At 36.0% G+C, this 16,755-nt stretch overlaps 1 protein-coding gene across 6 annotated transcripts; it reads left to right on the top strand.

The window, feature by feature from the left end:
- Window positions 1–784: 784 nt before the first annotated feature.
- Window positions 785–15,650, top strand: LOC145164104 (disease resistance protein RUN1-like). 6 transcript variants are annotated; one of them, XM_079082832.1, is made up of 9 exons: window positions 4,143–9,847; window positions 10,335–10,450; window positions 10,541–11,141; window positions 11,357–11,420; window positions 11,915–13,055; window positions 13,152–13,475; window positions 13,561–14,445; window positions 14,523–15,111; window positions 15,248–15,650. In XM_079082832.1, exons 3-7 carry the CDS (start codon window positions 10,541–10,543, stop codon window positions 13,744–13,746), a joined length of 2,316 nt encoding a protein of 771 aa, XP_078938958.1. In that variant the 5' UTR covers window positions 4,143–9,847; window positions 10,335–10,450; the 3' UTR covers window positions 13,747–14,445; window positions 14,523–15,111; window positions 15,248–15,650. The 6 variants fall into 6 exon arrangements, with proteins under 6 accessions (XP_078938969.1, XP_078938961.1, XP_078938958.1 ...); XM_079082838.1 differs by having other exon boundaries at window positions 4,143–10,450; window positions 11,915–12,099; window positions 12,172–13,055; XM_079082843.1 differs by lacking the exons at window positions 4,143–9,847; window positions 10,335–10,450 and adding an exon at window positions 785–1,327 and having other exon boundaries at window positions 10,965–11,141.
- The last annotated feature ends 1,105 nt before the right edge of the window (window positions 15,651–16,755 follow it).

Genomic DNA, 16,755 nt, shown 5'->3' with positions numbered 1-16,755 from the left:
TCCGTGGTATAAAGGCCTACCATCATGACTTGCCTGAACTTCAACAGCTGCTGATGATAACATTAAAGCCAATAACAATTCAGTTATCAACAGGGAGGTATGGCGCATTTATCTCTTGTTTCATGTTAAACTCTGGTACCCTCTATGAGATAATAACAAACTGAAGAGGATTTTCTGGGAGAGAACATATGATATTAGGGTTCATTTTTGTCTGTGATGGTGATGGGGAGGAGAGTTTCACCTGATTAAAACTTCTTCTAAGGATTTCTCTTGGAAATTCTGTATGAAAATTCGGATTATTACAAAAAACAATTTTTTTGTGATTCCTTTATATTGTTGTATTAGCTTTTATGAATACCAAGGATTTGACTTTACTGATTAAAATATCAGACAGAACCCATCAGGCCATCACATATATATGACTTTTATATCTCAATAATTCATGGAACAATTTATCGTCAATGTTATATTTATTCTATGAATTTGGCATCTTTGATTTTGTTTTTTTAACTGTTATTAATATCAGGAACAATTTATTGTCAACGGCTTCCTATTTTATTAATTCGTCTCTCCTTTGATTTTGTCTTTTTAACAATTATAAATATGGAGAATGTAACTTTATCTATCGAAATAATTGGCTACCAAGCATATTTGACAGCAACATAACCATTTATCAACAGAAGTTGACTTTGACTGGGTTTATAAAAACCACCACAATGTGCATCCATTACTCTTAATTTGATTATAAATCTAGTATAAAATCACAAATCACTGGTAGCTTCCCATAACTCATAATGGTTGTTCTTTCTGAACTTTCAGAAGGATCTTCATCTTCTTCATCAACTCATGGTCATAAATATGATGTATTTTTAAGTTTTAGAGGTGTTGACACTCGTCACAGTTTCACTAATCACCTTTATAACGCACTCATGCATGCCAATATCACTACCTTCTTAGATGATGAAGAGATTGAAACAGGGGAAGATCTGAAACCAGAGTTGGAGAGTGCGATTAAAGCATCCAGAGTTTCTATTATTGTGTTGTCTAAGAATTATGCTACTTCAACGTGGTGTCTTGACGAACTGATGCTGATCCTTGAGCACTATAAAGCATCCAGCCATATTGTCATGCCTATATTTTATCATGTTGAGCCCACCGATGTCAGGAAGCAACAAGGTAGCTTTGGGGATGCAATGGCTAAGCATAGACGGATGATGAATGCAGAGGCAGATGCAACTAAAAGAAGTAAATGGGCTGAAAAGATGGACCGATGGAATAAGGCGCTTACAGAAGTTGCTGATTTTAAAGGGAAGGTTGCAAATGGCAGGTAACCACTTTCTTACCCATATTTCCTTACTTCTTTTATATTATGATAAATTAGAGCACAAAAAGTCAATATCATCTTCTCCGCATGCGTTTCAAGAGTACTCTGCGTTTCAATACGTTTCTTTGTAATTATCAAGTAGGCATATTTTTTATGCATTTAAATCTGCATAAAGACATGCTTAAAATTAAATCTAGTTTTTGCATTTAAGTGATCTCATAAATTAATTCATATAGTTAGTTTAAACAATCTTTGCTAACTTTAACACATTTTCTATGCGTTTATTATTATCATAAATAAATTCATTTAAATAAACCATTTTAATTTTACATGCTTCTTACTAAAATATATTTTTGAACAGTTGTAATGCATCTACTATTTTTTTTATATCATTCTACCTTCAAGTCATAATCCCTGATCATGATATTGTAATGCTCTTACTTGTATGTAGTAAAGTTTAACTTATAACTATTCCCTGAAATTTTGTTCTGATTCATGTAAAACCACGCTGATATTTAAGTTTGATGGTTTTGTAGAAGCACAATGAAATTTGTTGGCCGGTTAACAAAATCTTGTATTACATTGGTGGTTCTGGTAATATTGTGGATAAGAAGATGATAATAAATTAATAATTACCTTGCACATTAATTGATACTACGGTTATAAGTACAAATCTGATGATATTTATGATGAGAAAAACTAAATTAAATTATAGATTGATATGATATAAATTTGATTTGGGTCTTTGGAAAAATTATATCTTGAATATAGCATGTTAGTTTTGGATTGGGTTTTGTGAATCTTACATGAATAAATTTCTAGGCTAGAGGTGGAGTTTATCGATGAAATTATTAAGGAAATCTTTAGTAGATTACGCATATCCTCAAGGTTTCCACTGTTAGGATCGAGACACTTAACACACACAGAGCTCACGAAAAAAACAAGAACACAAGGATTTAAGGTGGTTCGGTCTATTTCTGACCTACGTCCACACGAGGGTAACTTGAAGTTTATATTTCTTTGTTACACTAGATACAAGTTTTACAAATACAGATGAATCTCTTATATAGAGATGGAAATCAGAAGTAGTCAAAAAAACACAACCGGGTCTTCAGCCAACCTTTGAAAAAACTTCACATTCAACAATTGTGGCTTCACAACTTCACATTGTTCCTGCCATTTTTGACCAGCTGTGGCTTCACATTCAACAATCTCCCACTTGAAGCCACGGAACAATCTTCAACTGTGCTTCAACTGTGCATCTGTATTTGATCTTAACTCCTTCCTAGTTACCCTGGCCTTCTCTTCAATTATCCTGAAGACCAGTTGAAGCTATGCAAAGCTTCAACTTTTCTAAGGTGACAACCTTAGTCAACATATCAGCTGGATTTTCAGTTCCTTTGATCTTATTCAACTTCAGAGTGCCATCATTAATTCTTTCTCTGATGAAGTGATATCTCAGCTGTATGTGCTTTGTCTTCGAATGGAAGACGGGATTCTTTGCAAGATGAATTGCACTTTGATTGTCACAAAATAATGCACAATCATCTTGTTCTTTGCCAAGTTCGTTGAGAAAATTCTTCAACCATATAAGCTCTTTGCTTGCTTCAGCAACTGCCATATACTCTGCTTCTGTGGTTGAAAGGGCAACACTTTTCTGTAGTTTGGACATCCAACTTACTGCAGTGCCGCCCACTGTAAAGACATACCCTGTGGTGCTTTTGTATGAATCTTTACAACCACCAAGATCTGCATCTGCATAACCATTCAGAACTACGTCTTTTCCCTTAAAATTTAATGCCGTCTTTGAAGTCCCTTTCAAGTATCTCAACAACCATTTAACTGCTTCCCAATGTTCTCTTCCCGGATTGGACATGAATCTACTAACAACTCCCACTGCATGAGCTATATCTGGTCTCGTGCATACCATTGCATACATGAGGCTACCAACTGCGGATGCATAAGGAACTTTAGCCATTTCTTTCTTGTCTTCATCTGATCTGGGTGACTGAGCTTTAGAAAGCTTAAAGTGACTTCCCAAAGGTGTGCTTCTGATCTTGGCATCTTTAAGGCTGAATTTCTCTAATACTTTCTCAAGGTACTTTTCTTGAGATAGTGTTAAAGAACCATCTTTGTTTCTGAATATACTCATCCCGAGTATTTGCTTTGCAGCTCCCAAGTCTTTCATTTCGAACTCTTCAGACATCTGTTTCTTCAACTTCTTGATCTCTGACATGTCTGAACCGGCAATCAACATATCATCTACATAGAGTAGTAGAATGATATAAGAACCCTTAAACTTCTTGATGTAACAACAATGATCATTGTCACATCTCTTGTAACCAACTTTTCTCATGAAGTTATCGAACTTCAAATACCATTGTCTGGGTGCTTGTTTCAGACCATACAAACTCTTCTTCAATTTACACACCAAGTTTCCTTTGCCTTTATCCTGAAAACCCTCTGGTTGTGTCATGTAAATGTCTTCATCTAGGTCACCGTGTAGAAAAGCTGTCTTGACATCTAGTTGCTCTAGATGCAAACTTTCTGCTGCTACAATACTGAGAACAAGTCTGATAGTGGTCATCTTCACTACTGGAGAGAATATTTCATTGAAATCAATTCCTTCTTTCTGTTGAAAGCCCTTGACTACTAATCTTGCTTTGTACCGTTTGGTACCATCATGTTCATCCTTGACCCTGAAAACCCATTTATTCTGAAGAGCCTTCTTCCCAACTGGAAGCTTTGTTAAGTGCCATGTGTTGTTCTTCTCAAGCGACTTCATTTCATCTTTCATTGCTAGCTCCCACTGCAATGAATCTTTCAACCATATAGCTTCAGAGTAACACTGGGGTTCACCGTTTTCTGTCAAAAGAATGTAGTTGACAGATGGTGAGTATTTGTTTGGTGGTCTGGTGACTCTGGAAGATCTTCTTAGTTGAACTTGAGGTGTGACTGGGGACTCTGGAGTTGGAGGACTGGTTTCTTCATCTTCAGAATCATTACTGGAATTATCCCCTGAGCTCCCACTGTCAGTTGAATCATCCCCAGATTCAGGGATTTCGACTGGAGCTTCTTTCTTCTTTTCAACACCTTCAAACTCAACATACTCCTTCTGATCTTCTGGACTTTTGTTGTTTCTGTCTTTGTATAACTCAGCTTCGTTAAAGGTGACATTCTTGCTTCGGATTATCTTTCTGCTCTCACTATCCCAAAGCATGTAACCCATTTCATCCGACCCATAACCAATGAATGTACACTTCTTGGTCTTTGAATCAAGTTTATCCCTGTCACCATCTTTTAACAAACTGTAAGCAGTACAACCAAAGACTTTCAGGTGTTTGAGACTTACTTCCTTCCCTTGCCACATTTCTTCTGGTAATTTAAAATCCAAGGGAACACACGGTGAACGGTTAATCAAGTAGGCTGCAGTATTAACTGCATCAGCCCAAAATGTCTTAGGTAAACCAGAATTCAACCTCATGCTTCTAGCCCTTTCATTCAGAGTTCTATTCATTCTTTCAGCTACACCATTCTGCTGAGGGGTTCCTGGGACCGTCTTGATCATCTTTATCCCTTGCTTGGCACAATAGTCAACAAACTCCTTGCTTATGTATTCACCACCATTATCCGACTTCAGGCATTTTACCTTCAAATCAGTTTCATTTTCAACAGCAGATTTCCATATCTTAAAAGTATCAAATACATCAGATTTATTTTTAAGAAAATAGACCCATACCTTGCGTGTTGAATCATCGATAAAGGTTACATAGTAGTTTTTGCCTCCTAGAGATGAAACTGGTGTTGGTCCAAATACATCCGAGTGAACAAGCTCCAACTTCTGAGCTTTCGGTGTCTTCCCCGTTTTTACAAAAGTAACCCGCTTTTGTTTCCCGAGAACACAAGATTCACAAAATTCAGTTTCGACTTTCTTCAAGTCTGGAAACTTTCCTTTCTGAGCCAACATCTTCAATCCCTTATCGCTCATGTGTCCGAGTCGTTGGTGCCATAAATTAGATGGACTCGGATTGGTGGTTACTGCATGAACACCATCACCAGGTATCTCTACCATGTATAGAGTGCCTTTCTTCTTTCCTTTGGCAATCACCAAGTTGCCTTTGATCACTTTCCATTGTCCACCCCCAAAGTGAACATTAAACCGTTCATCATCCAATTTTCCAACTGAAATCAACTTTCTCCTTAAGTTTGGGATAACCCTGACATCTTTCAATGTCCAGTTGGTTCCCATGGAGGTCTTCAAATCTACGTCCCCAATACCCGTAACATCAAGCACTTGATCATCGGCCAAACGAACTTTGCCAAGATCACCTGTTTGTAGGTTCTTGACCATATCTGGGCATGAGACGGCATGGAAAGAAGCACCTGAATCCATAATCCAGGATTCCACTGAATTCTCAACACAGCATATGAGAAAATCTCCTGATTCTTCAGAGGATACATTGTTTACTTCTTTCTTTTCAGCTGGTAGTTTTGGGCATTGGCTTCTAAAGTGGCCCTTTTCTTTGCAATTCCAACATTCAATATCTTTTCGGTTCTTGGACTGCCCCCTTTTTCTGGACTTTGATCTGCCTCGACTACGTCCTCTTTCGTTTCTTCTTCCTCTACTTTCTGTATGCAATAAAGAACTAGAACTAGAACTAGAAGTCTCATCATTGCTTCTCCGTCTGATATCTTCATTTACAATCAAGTCACGAATACTCTCGAAAGTGAGTTTAATAGTGCCGGATGCACTACTAACAGCTGTGACGGTGCCTGACCAACTATCGGGCAAAGATGATAAAAGGAGGAGCGCTTGTACTTCATCTTCAAACTTTATTGCAACTGAGGCTAAACGAGATATAATCGAGTTAAACTCGTTTATGTGAGCGGTAACTGACATGCCTTCCTTCATTTTGGTGTTAACCAATTGTTTGATGAGGAACACTTTGTTGGAAGCGGACGGCTTCTCGTACATGTTGGACAAAGCCTTAAATACTCCATAAGTAGTTGTTTCATTAACAATGTTATACGCAACACTCTTTGCCAATGAAAGCCTAACTACACCCAAGGCTTGTCGATCCAACAACTTCCATTCTTCATCATACATGTCATCCGGTTGTTCGCCCAACATAGGCAAATGCAAACTTTTCTGATACAACATATCTTCAATTTGCATCTTCCAAAATCCATAATCGGTTCCATCAAACTTGTCAATTTTGATTTTACCATCTTCTGCCATTTTTGCAATTTTCTGAAAGAACAGGGACCTGTCTTGCAATTTTCTGAAACTTCAGGGACCAAATCTGAGTTTTTCAAATTCTGCTACAGTGACGCTACAGTGTCGCTACAGTGTCGTCTTCTCCGGCAGGTCTCCGGCGTACAGTGTCGTCTTCTCCGGCAATGCTCCGGCGTACAGTGTCGTCTTCTCCGGCAAAGCTCCGGCGCTACAGTGTCGTCTTCTCCGGCGAACTGGTTTCCCGGTCACTATTCCGGCGAACCTTTGGCCGGCGATTTGGACGTCTTCCGGTGGTCGAAAAATTCAGAAAAAAATATTTTCGGAATCTTCGGAACGAGACCTTTCCAACGGTATACACTAAAATCGTTTTTGACGAAAAAAAATTTCGACCAAAAAACTTAAAATCACTTTCTGGAGCTACAACCTTGCTCTGATACCACTTGTTAGGATCGAGACACTTAACACACACAGAGCTCACGAAAAAAACAAGAACACAAGGATTTAAGGTGGTTCGGTCTATTTCTGACCTACGTCCACACGAGGGTAACTTGAAGTTTATATTTCTTTGTTACACTAGATACAAGTTTTACAAATACAGATGAATCTCTTATATAGAGATGGAAATCAGAAGTAGTCAAAAAAACACAACCGGGTCTTCAGCCAACCTTTGAAAAAACTTCACATTCAACAATTGTGGCTTCACAACTTCACATTGTTCCTGCCATTTTTGACCAGCTGTGGCTTCACATTCAACATCCACTGCCACAACTTATTGGGGTGGACAATTCCATTGAATTCATCACTTCATGGCTGAAAGATGCATCCTCAAATACGACAGATATGCTCACTATTTTAGGTATGGGTGGGATTGGGAAGACTTCTTTGGCCAAGTATGTGTTTACGTTACATTCTCATGATTTTGACACAAGCAGCTTCATTGAAGATATCAGTAGGAGATGTGATGAAAAATCTAAAGGGATACTTGATGTGCAAAAACAATTCTACGATGACATTTCAAAACGAAGTTCAGTTCAAGTTTATGATGATTATACATACACCACAATGATAGAGGGTGCAGTAGCCCGCAAAAAAGTATTTCTAGTTCTTGATGATATTGGTAGTCTTGACCAATTAGATGTGTTACTTGGAAGCAAAGGTTTTCATCGTGGAAGTAAAATCGTAATAACAACAAAGGACGCATGGTTGACAGATAGTTGTGAACTATTCAAAACGAACGCTAAACCCAAGCATGCAACATACACGCTCGAAGGCCTAGTTGAGATCGAATCACAGAAGCTTTTTTGTTATCATGCATTCATGTGCAACGATCCCAAGGCGGGTTTCGAAGAGGTGTTAAAGGAGCTAGTGAATTATTGCAAAGGACATCCAATGGCTCTTAAAGTTTTGGGTAAGTCTCTACACAATCGAGATATAACTTATTGGGAGGGGTACATAGACAAGCTAAAGAAAGAAAATGATTCCCCTATCAATAATGTATTGAGAATGAGTTTTGACTCTTTGCCATCAGAAAATGATAAGGAGTTGTTTAAGCATATTGCTTGTATTTTTGTGGGAATGGATATACATGTTACTATAACAATATTAGAGGCATGTGATAAAGAAACAAAAACCGGGATCACGAATCTCATTGACAAATGCCTTCTTAGTATCGGATGGAATAATGAGTTGATGATGCATCAATTGGTTCAAGAGATGGGAAGGTTTGTGGTACGTGAAGAATCACTTCACAAGCCATGGGATCGAAGTCGATTATGGGGTCATGAGTCATTTGGAGTGTTAAAACAAAAAAAGGTAAAAGATTATGTATACTTGTTCGTCGAACTGTTCGTCGAACGTTCAGTTCGTTTACACCCTAAGTATCAGTATATAACATTGTTTGAGGGTGTTTGGTCAAAAATGTTTGTTAAGTTGTATGATGACAAAAATATATTTTTATTAAAAAGTACTTGAAGTAAATTATGTGATGTAAAAAGGATATAAGTTGAGAAGTTAAATTAAAAAAAATGTTCCAATTAGTTTATAGTTATTTTAGATGAAAGTCATAAACACTTTTGAAAATTTATAAATTCATAACTTTTTAAAAATATATTTTTAAAAGTTTAAAAAACTCATTTTAAAAAACATGATAAGCCAAACATATTTTTTTTACCTTATTATCTTTTAAAAAAACTAATAAATAAATGAGTAAGCTCTTGCCAAAAGAGCATAAGCAATCCCAAACACCCTATTTATTATTAAAAAATAAGCGCTTTCCCTCCGATAAACTCTTTGGGTGTTTGGATAGGGAAAAAAGAGGGTGCTTATTGTTTATTGTTTATTCTCACCACAATAAGCTATGTTTAAGTGTTTGGATAGAAATCCTTAAAAATCAGTTTATTGTGGTAGGGATAAGCTAAATAAGTTGATTTTAATAAGCATCTCTCCCCTTTGCTTATTGTTTATTCCTCCCCTCCCAATCCCATCCTCCCCGGCTCCATGACGGTGGAAGTCACACCTCCGGCGAAACGCTACTCCCCGGTCTCCATCATCATATTCACATCCTGTGAAGGGGCTTTTTCTTTGCTGCAGAGTGTAAATCCTTGTCATTGTCTCAGGAAGAATAGCAATAAGGATGAAATCGTTGATGAGGCAATCACCCGCAGATAACACTAACTTCCATATTCGAATCATTGATGAAGCAAAGAGGGTGAAAACGATAAGTTCATTCATTGCCCTTTCAAATTCCGCTTCTAGATCCATCTTCATGCAAGGTGCAATCACCTCCTCCGAAGCAGAAAACCCTTTCTCGAGGAGCCTTACTATTTCCGACACATCTTAAGGTGTTTTTTCAGATAAGGTCTGAAAACAGATTTGCAAACGCTTTGTAAACCCTTTTATGGTAGATTTTAATTTCAGGGTTTTCTTTCTGCTAACGTTGGCTCTCAAGCTGCATCAACTAGGCCCACCTCAATTTGCTCGAGCATCATGTTGAGATAAGGTAATATATAATCCAGCTCAGAAGCTCTGGCATATAGCAAGTGGCAGAGACAGCATGTAATTGGAAATAAGCACCAAAGATGCAGCAACAGAGGCACAGAGTGCATGCATACATAGGATTTTAAATAGTTGACCAAATGAAAGCTCCCAGTGTCAAAATAAAGGGAAAATAAAGTTTGATGCCTCTTCAAATTCCGTGGTATAAAGGCCTACCATCATGACTTGCCTGAACTTCAACAGCTGCTGATGATAACATTAAAGCCAATAACAATTCAGTTATCAACAGGGAGGTATGGCGCATTTATCTCTTGTTTCATGTTAAACTCTGGTACCCTCTATGAGATAATAACAAACTGAAGAGGATTTTCTGGGATCAGAGGTTCTTTACGATTCATTTACCGAGATCTTTAGTAGTGTTGTCACTTGAAAATAATAATTTGTCAACCGAATCCTTTCCCATGGACTTCAGTTGCCTATCCATGTTAGAGGCTTTAGATTTAGATAACAATCCTATTGTTTCCATGCCCAACTGTGTGAGAAACCTTCCAAGGATTGAGTTTCTTTCTATGAGTAACTGTAACATGTTGACGTCCGTTGAGCATCTTCCACATATACTAAAAATTTTCATACTTTTTCATCGTTCTAAAGAGCGGCCTTCGCTACGAAAAGTTGTATTTGATCCAGAAATGTCCCCACTTAGGATTTTATCAGGGTACACGTTGTGCGCTCTTTCGTCTTTTGAATTTGAAGGGATTATCAAAATCCAACCAATGACAGGTGTTGAGGGAAGAGAATTACGTAATTTAGGCTAGGCTAAGCTACACTTCCATAAGAAACAAATCCGAGTTTGCTCTGATACATTATTTAGAGGACCAGAGGAATCTGAAATTCAGGTTTGCTCTAAGTTAACAATCTGTCTTTGTGTAAATATGTATGTATATATAATTATTATGGTAATTAATGAAGGTGGTTGTATTTGGCAGATGTATTATGAATTTGGAATATTTAGCACAATTTATGGAGGCAAAGAGATGCCGAGTTGGATTACAAATAGAAGCATGGGGCGATCAATATCATTTACCATCCCATCATCTCCTAACAACCTCAGAGGATTGAGTTTCTGTTATGTGCAGATGGCATTGAATGCTAATGTCAAATATTTGCCCGTGATCAAAATTAGTAATATAACAAAGAACCTCACCTGGATATACGAACATTACATTCAAACTGTCCATGTGGGTGAAGAGTGTTTCACATATTTAAGCCATTGGATGTTTGGGATGGATGAGATGGAATGTGGTGACAAAATTAATATTATCGTGTGGCAGAAACGATTTACTTCTGATAATAATAAACCAGTTACTAAAGAGTGTGGAGTTAATATTATGTATGATAATGGAGACACAGAGGAAGAAGAAGATGCACTGGATTATTACAAGTCATGGAATCACATTATTGGTGGAGATTTGACCGGATTTCAGACAACAACAGGAGAATACATATTGCACACCCATGGTTTTACGCGGGATGGCTTTGAATTAAATGGATTTCTTCGTCAACTGGTTAATGGTTCCAACTATAAAGGTAGACGCCATAAACAAATTATTTTGTCATGCTTGTTATTATTTTATCTAATATCATACATGGATTTATTTATTTATTTATTGATTTTTTAATCTTTCTTAACGAGAAATACTTGTCTATTCACATAACAACATCCGCATGTTAAAAGAACAATTTGTGCAAGTGGATGTATGTGAATAATAATTAATGTATTACTTTTTATCTTTTATCATCAGATGAGTACATGTGGTTTAGACTTTATCTCAAAAGAAGTCTGGCATACTTGGTGACGCACATGAGGTGTACTTTTGACACCCAAATATTTCTATTACGAATTTTTTTTCTTATAGCATCTGTAAAAACCATGTAATCTTAATTTCATTTTGCGTCACTTACACTGTACTCTAAGTTCAAAATCTGTAAGGTTGATGATTAATCACCATTCCACATTAGATGCTCATATGGTTAGAAGTTTGGTGGCCCATTAATGAAATCTTCTGTTACATCGGAGGCTTTGGTGGCCCATTAATGAAATTTGGTGGCCCATTAATGAAATCTTCTCTTACATCGGAGGCTTTGGTCTTATTATAAATAATAAGTATAACCTTCCACATTAGATGCTTATATGTTTAGAAGTGAAAATATGATATATTTATGTTGTCAAAAACTTAATTAAATAATAGCTTAATATGATATAATTTTGTTTTGTATCTTTGGAAAAAATCTAAATCTCCAATATGGAATGTTAGTTTTCTGGATTGTGTTTTGTGGTTCTTACTAAAATCAATTTCCAGGCTAAAGGTGGAGCTTATTGATGAAATTGTTAACAATATCTTCCGTAGATTGCACATATCCTCAAAGTTTCCACTACCACAACTGATTTGGATGGACAATTCCATTAAAGTCGTCACTTCGTGGTTGAAAGATGCATCATCAAATACAATAGATATACTAACTATTTTGGGTATGGGTGGGATCGGTAAGACATCTTTAGCGAAATATGTGTATGTGTTACATTTTCATGAATTTGACACCAGTAGCTTTATTGAAGATATCAATAGGAGATGTGTTGAAAAATCTAATGGACTGCTTGATGTACAAAAAGAACTCTGTGATGACATTTCAAAATCAAGTTCAGTTCAAGTTCATGATGATTCTATATACACCTTAATGATAGAGCATGCAATATCCCGAAAAAAAGTGTTTCTAGTTCTTGATGATATTGGTAGTCTTGATCAGTTAGATGCATTACTTGGAAGCAAAGGTTTTCATCCAGGAAGCAAAATCATAATAAGTACAAAGGACGCATGGTTGACAGAGAGTTGTGCACTTTTCAAAAAGAACATTAAACCCAAGCAAGCAATGTACGAGCTTAAAGGCTTATCTGAGATCGATTCACAAAAAAATTTGTGTTTTCATGCATTCATGTGCAGTGATCCCAAGGATGGTTGTGAAGACGTGTCAAAAAAAATTGTAAAGTATTGTGAAGGACATCCAATGGCACTTAAAGTTTTGGGTAGGTCTTTACATAATCGAGATGTAAGTTATTGGGAGGGGTACATAGATAGGCTAAAGAAAGAAAATGATTCCCCTATAAATAATGTTTTGAGAATAAGCTTCGACTCTTTGCCATCAGAAAATGATAAGGAGTTGTTTAAGTATATTGCTTGTATTTTTGTTGGAATGCATAGAGATGTTACTGTAACAATATTAGAGGCATGTGATATAGAGACCAGGTCCGGGATCACGAATCTTATTGACAGATGCCTTCTTAGTATTGGATGGAATAAAGAATTGATGAATATTGAATTGATGATGCATCAGTTAGTTCAAGAGATGGGAAGATTCATAGTACGTAAGGAATCACTTGACAAGCCATGGGAACGAAGTCATTTATGGGGTCATGAATCATTCAAAGTGTTGAAACAAAAAAAGGTAAGATGACCTATATATACTTGTTTAATGCATTTTGTATTTCTATATACCTGTTTATAACATTTTAAATTACATTTTCATTCCCTTTCTTTGTAGGGTACAGAAAGTGTTTTAGGCCTCACCCTTGACATGAGAATGCTTGAGAAAGTGAAGTTACATGGATCACTTGAGTTGAGAACGGATACATTGAGTAAGATGGATAGGCTAATGCTTCTTCAACTCAATTATGTACAAATAACCGACTCTTATAAGAATTTTCCAAAAGAATTAAGATGGTTGTGTATGCATGGGTTCCCTTTGAAGTCTATACCTTCAGACTTACCGATAGAGAATTTGGTTGCTCTTGACATGTCATATGGCAATATTGAATCATTTGGGATTTTTTACAGTTATCCACAACGACTTCATAAAAGGCTAAAGGTAACTTATCTCTATTTGTTACTTTTGTATTTCGAGTTGATGACATATTAACATTCATTACAATTCTAACTTATTTCGGTTTCAGCACTTAATTGGATCGTGCTCAAAAGACAAAAGATTGTTTGGATCCTTGAAGATTCTTAATTTAATTTTCTGTGAACAACTTCGTCGTATTGGTGGCTTTGACCGTCTCCCTAGGCTTGAGAGTTTAATACTTAGAGGTTGCACTGGTTTGCTTGATGTTTCTGAATCAATTGAACAATGTGATTAACTTGTGCTTGTCGTTCCAAGCTACTGCAACAAGCTTGGAAAACTACCAAGAACCATAGGAATGTTAAAAAAGGTTAAAACATTGTTGTTAAAGGGATGTAGTCTTGGTGAATCTCGAATTAAGATTAGGGATATGGATTCAACGGAAAAGCTTAAGGCTGACAACATTCTCAAGGGTATACCAAGTGATTTGAAGTTCTTTACGATTTCTTTACCAAGATCTTTAGTAAAGTTGTCACTTGCAAATAATAATATGTCTACTGAATCCTTTCCCATGGACTTCAGTTGGCTATCCATGTTAAAACGATTATATTTAGACGGTAATCCTATTGTTTCCTTGCCTAGTTGTGTGAGAAGCCTTCCTAGGATTAACTGGCTTAGTATGGTAAACTGTAGTATGTTGACGTCAGTAGAGCATCCTCCACACACACTAACATATTTGGACCTCTATTTTGTCTCTAATAAGCATTTGCTACGGAAAGTTGTATTTGATCCACAAATGTCCCCACTCTTGTTCTTAGTAGAATGGAAGATGTTAGCACCTTCGTCATTTGAAATTTAAGGCATGATAAAAATCCAACCAATGGAAGGTGTTGAGGAAAATGTATTACGTAGTTTCGGCTGGGCTAAGCTAGACTTCCTTATCGGAAGGCGCATTGGAACTTTTCTTGAGGATAGAATAGAGGAATCTAAAATCCAGGTTTGGTCTAGTTAACTATATGCCTTGGTATGATTATGCATGTATATATAGTTAATGAAGGTTGTTGTATTTGGCAGATGTATTATGAGTTTGGAATATTCAGCACAATTTATGGAAGCGAAGTGATGCCGAATTGGATTGTAGAGCGATGCATAGGGTCATCAATGTCATTTACCATCCCATTATCTCCGAAAAAACTCAGAGGATTGAATTTCTGCTGTGTGCTGACATCTCGATTTTTGGATTATGAATTCTTTTATTTGCCAGTAATAATAATTCGTAATATAACAAAGAACCGCACCTGGATATACCAACACTACATCCGCAGAGTCGATGTCATTGGAAAGAGTTTGACGTTGTTAAGCCATTGTATGTTTGGGATGAATGAGATGGAATGTGGTGATCATATTACTATTTGCATGAGGCCAAAACCATTTCATGTTGAGTGTGGGGTAAGTTTTGTGTATGATGATGGAGACGCGGATGAAGAAGAAGATGCATTGGGTTATTATAAGTCCTGGAATCACATTATTGGTGGAGATCTTGCTGTGTTTCAGCTAACAACTGGAGAGTACATCCTAACCATATGGCGATTTCTGGTGTCTGAAATTGATATGCGTATACAGTCATACGAGTCTTTATTTGGAGATGGCGCCCACTTTAAAGGTAGATATCATTCTTATGCAGTTATTTTTTTATGTAGAGCTGATAGTAACTAAACTGATAATGTTTTGATGATAAATAACTCATATTTTGATTTTCTGCAATCAATTTCAAAATTTTAATCTATTTCTTTCATTAGATGAGCAACGATACTTCAGAGCTCTCTCTCAAAGGAAGTCTAACGTACTGGAGGATGGCTAATATCCCAAAAACCAACAGTCACAAGCTTATTTCTAGTATGTTTTTACATAAATAAATATCCTTCTAGGTGGCAGTTTCTAAGTTTTATCACTCAATGGACTTACACTTGTAGCTCAGCCGACCTTTGCTCATCTCTATTGCTTTGCCATTCTAATCAAGTCCTTTTTTTTTTTAATATTTTCCAATGGAAATGAAGGTGCTCATTTTGGTGTTTTGTTGTCCCAAAGAATTACATCTTCCAAAGGTTCATGTCCAAAAATTTATCAATAGTGGGTTGGATGTATTTTTTTATATGTATTTATCTCCTCTGCCAGAAAACACATATTTCACAACAAAGTTGATCATATAACATAGTTTTTTTTTTGGGTTAATAAACTGATGCTATGCTCAAAATTTACTAACGTATATTTGTTTCCTTGGAAGGAAAGAACAAGTTACATCTGTACATCTTGTATAAGTTATCATCAAACACCACATATGCCCCCTGTATTTTGCTCTGTCCTACAATAACTTATTTGTAAAAAAAAAAAAAAAAAAAAACCTCTATCAACCCCTTGTAGGTTGGATGTCTGCAAATGTTCCTTTTAAGCTTCCCTGTGTCTCGAGTCATGCTCTAACTTCCGACTGAAACTTTAAAAGATACAAGGAAAAAAGGGGATTTAAGAGCTAATTAGAGTAACTGGACAGCTGGATGCTACCCTTTATGTTGGTATAAATATTTATATATTATACTACGGAATATGCTACAAAATGGTTGGTAGTAGCTATTTTTCAACGGATATAGCTACGGAGTTGCATTTCCATAGCTAAATCTTGAATTGTTGCTACAAAATCAAAATTTGTAGCTAATTTACTATGAAATATGCTACATGGTTGTTGGTTATAGCGAGTTTGCTACGGAACTTGGTACGTAATCCATTTTCGTAGTTAGTTGGCTACAAAATCGGTTACGGAATAAAAATACATAGCTAGTTTGCTACATAATAGAAATTCGTAGCTACTTTGTGACGAAAATTTGCTACACAATAAAAATCGATAGCTAATCTACAACGGAACTAGTAACGGAAATGTCAACCGTTGTTATTTGTGTATTTAAGTTGTTTTTGAATTTGCAAAATAGCTACAAAATCGAAATCCGTAGCTATGTGGCTACGGAATATTCCGTAGTCATTTAGTTACGGAATATGCTTCCGTAATAAAATACAAAAAAATATTTTACCAAAAAAATAAATTACAGTTTAAAATTGTGTTATGATTTTTAATTATAATTTAATTATGATTAATAAAATTCTTTACATATTTTTTATAATTTTTATTTATTCTTATTATCATTATATATATATATATATATATATATATATATATATATATATATATATATATATATATATTAAAAGAAAAAATAAATTACTGTTTTTAATTGTGTTCTGATTTTAATTATAAATT

Source organism: Lactuca virosa, chromosome 1 (assembly GCF_052849685.1).
Source record: "Lactuca virosa cultivar CGN04683 chromosome 1, Lactuca_virosa_CGN04683_v6, whole genome shotgun sequence".
Classification (NCBI taxonomy): Eukaryota; Viridiplantae; Streptophyta; class Magnoliopsida; order Asterales; family Asteraceae; genus Lactuca; species Lactuca virosa.
The sequence above is the reverse complement of the archived record's forward strand: the minus strand, read 5'-3'. Positions and strand labels throughout refer to the sequence as shown.

What these genes read in the sequence shown, in the direction of transcription:
- LOC145164104 (XM_079082835.1), top strand. Translation starts at nt 10,541, where the DNA reads ATGTATTATGAATTTGGAATATTTAGCACAATTTATGGAGGCAAAGAG. An exon ending in TACTTGGTGACGCACATGAG is followed by an intron (nt 11,421 to 11,914) that starts GTGTACTTTTGA and finishes ATCAATTTCCAG; the next exon opens with GCTAAAGGTGGAGCTTATTG. An exon ending in AAGTGTTGAAACAAAAAAAG is followed by an intron (nt 13,056 to 13,151) that starts GTAAGATGACCT and finishes CTTTCTTTGTAG; the next exon opens with GGTACAGAAAGTGTTTTAGG.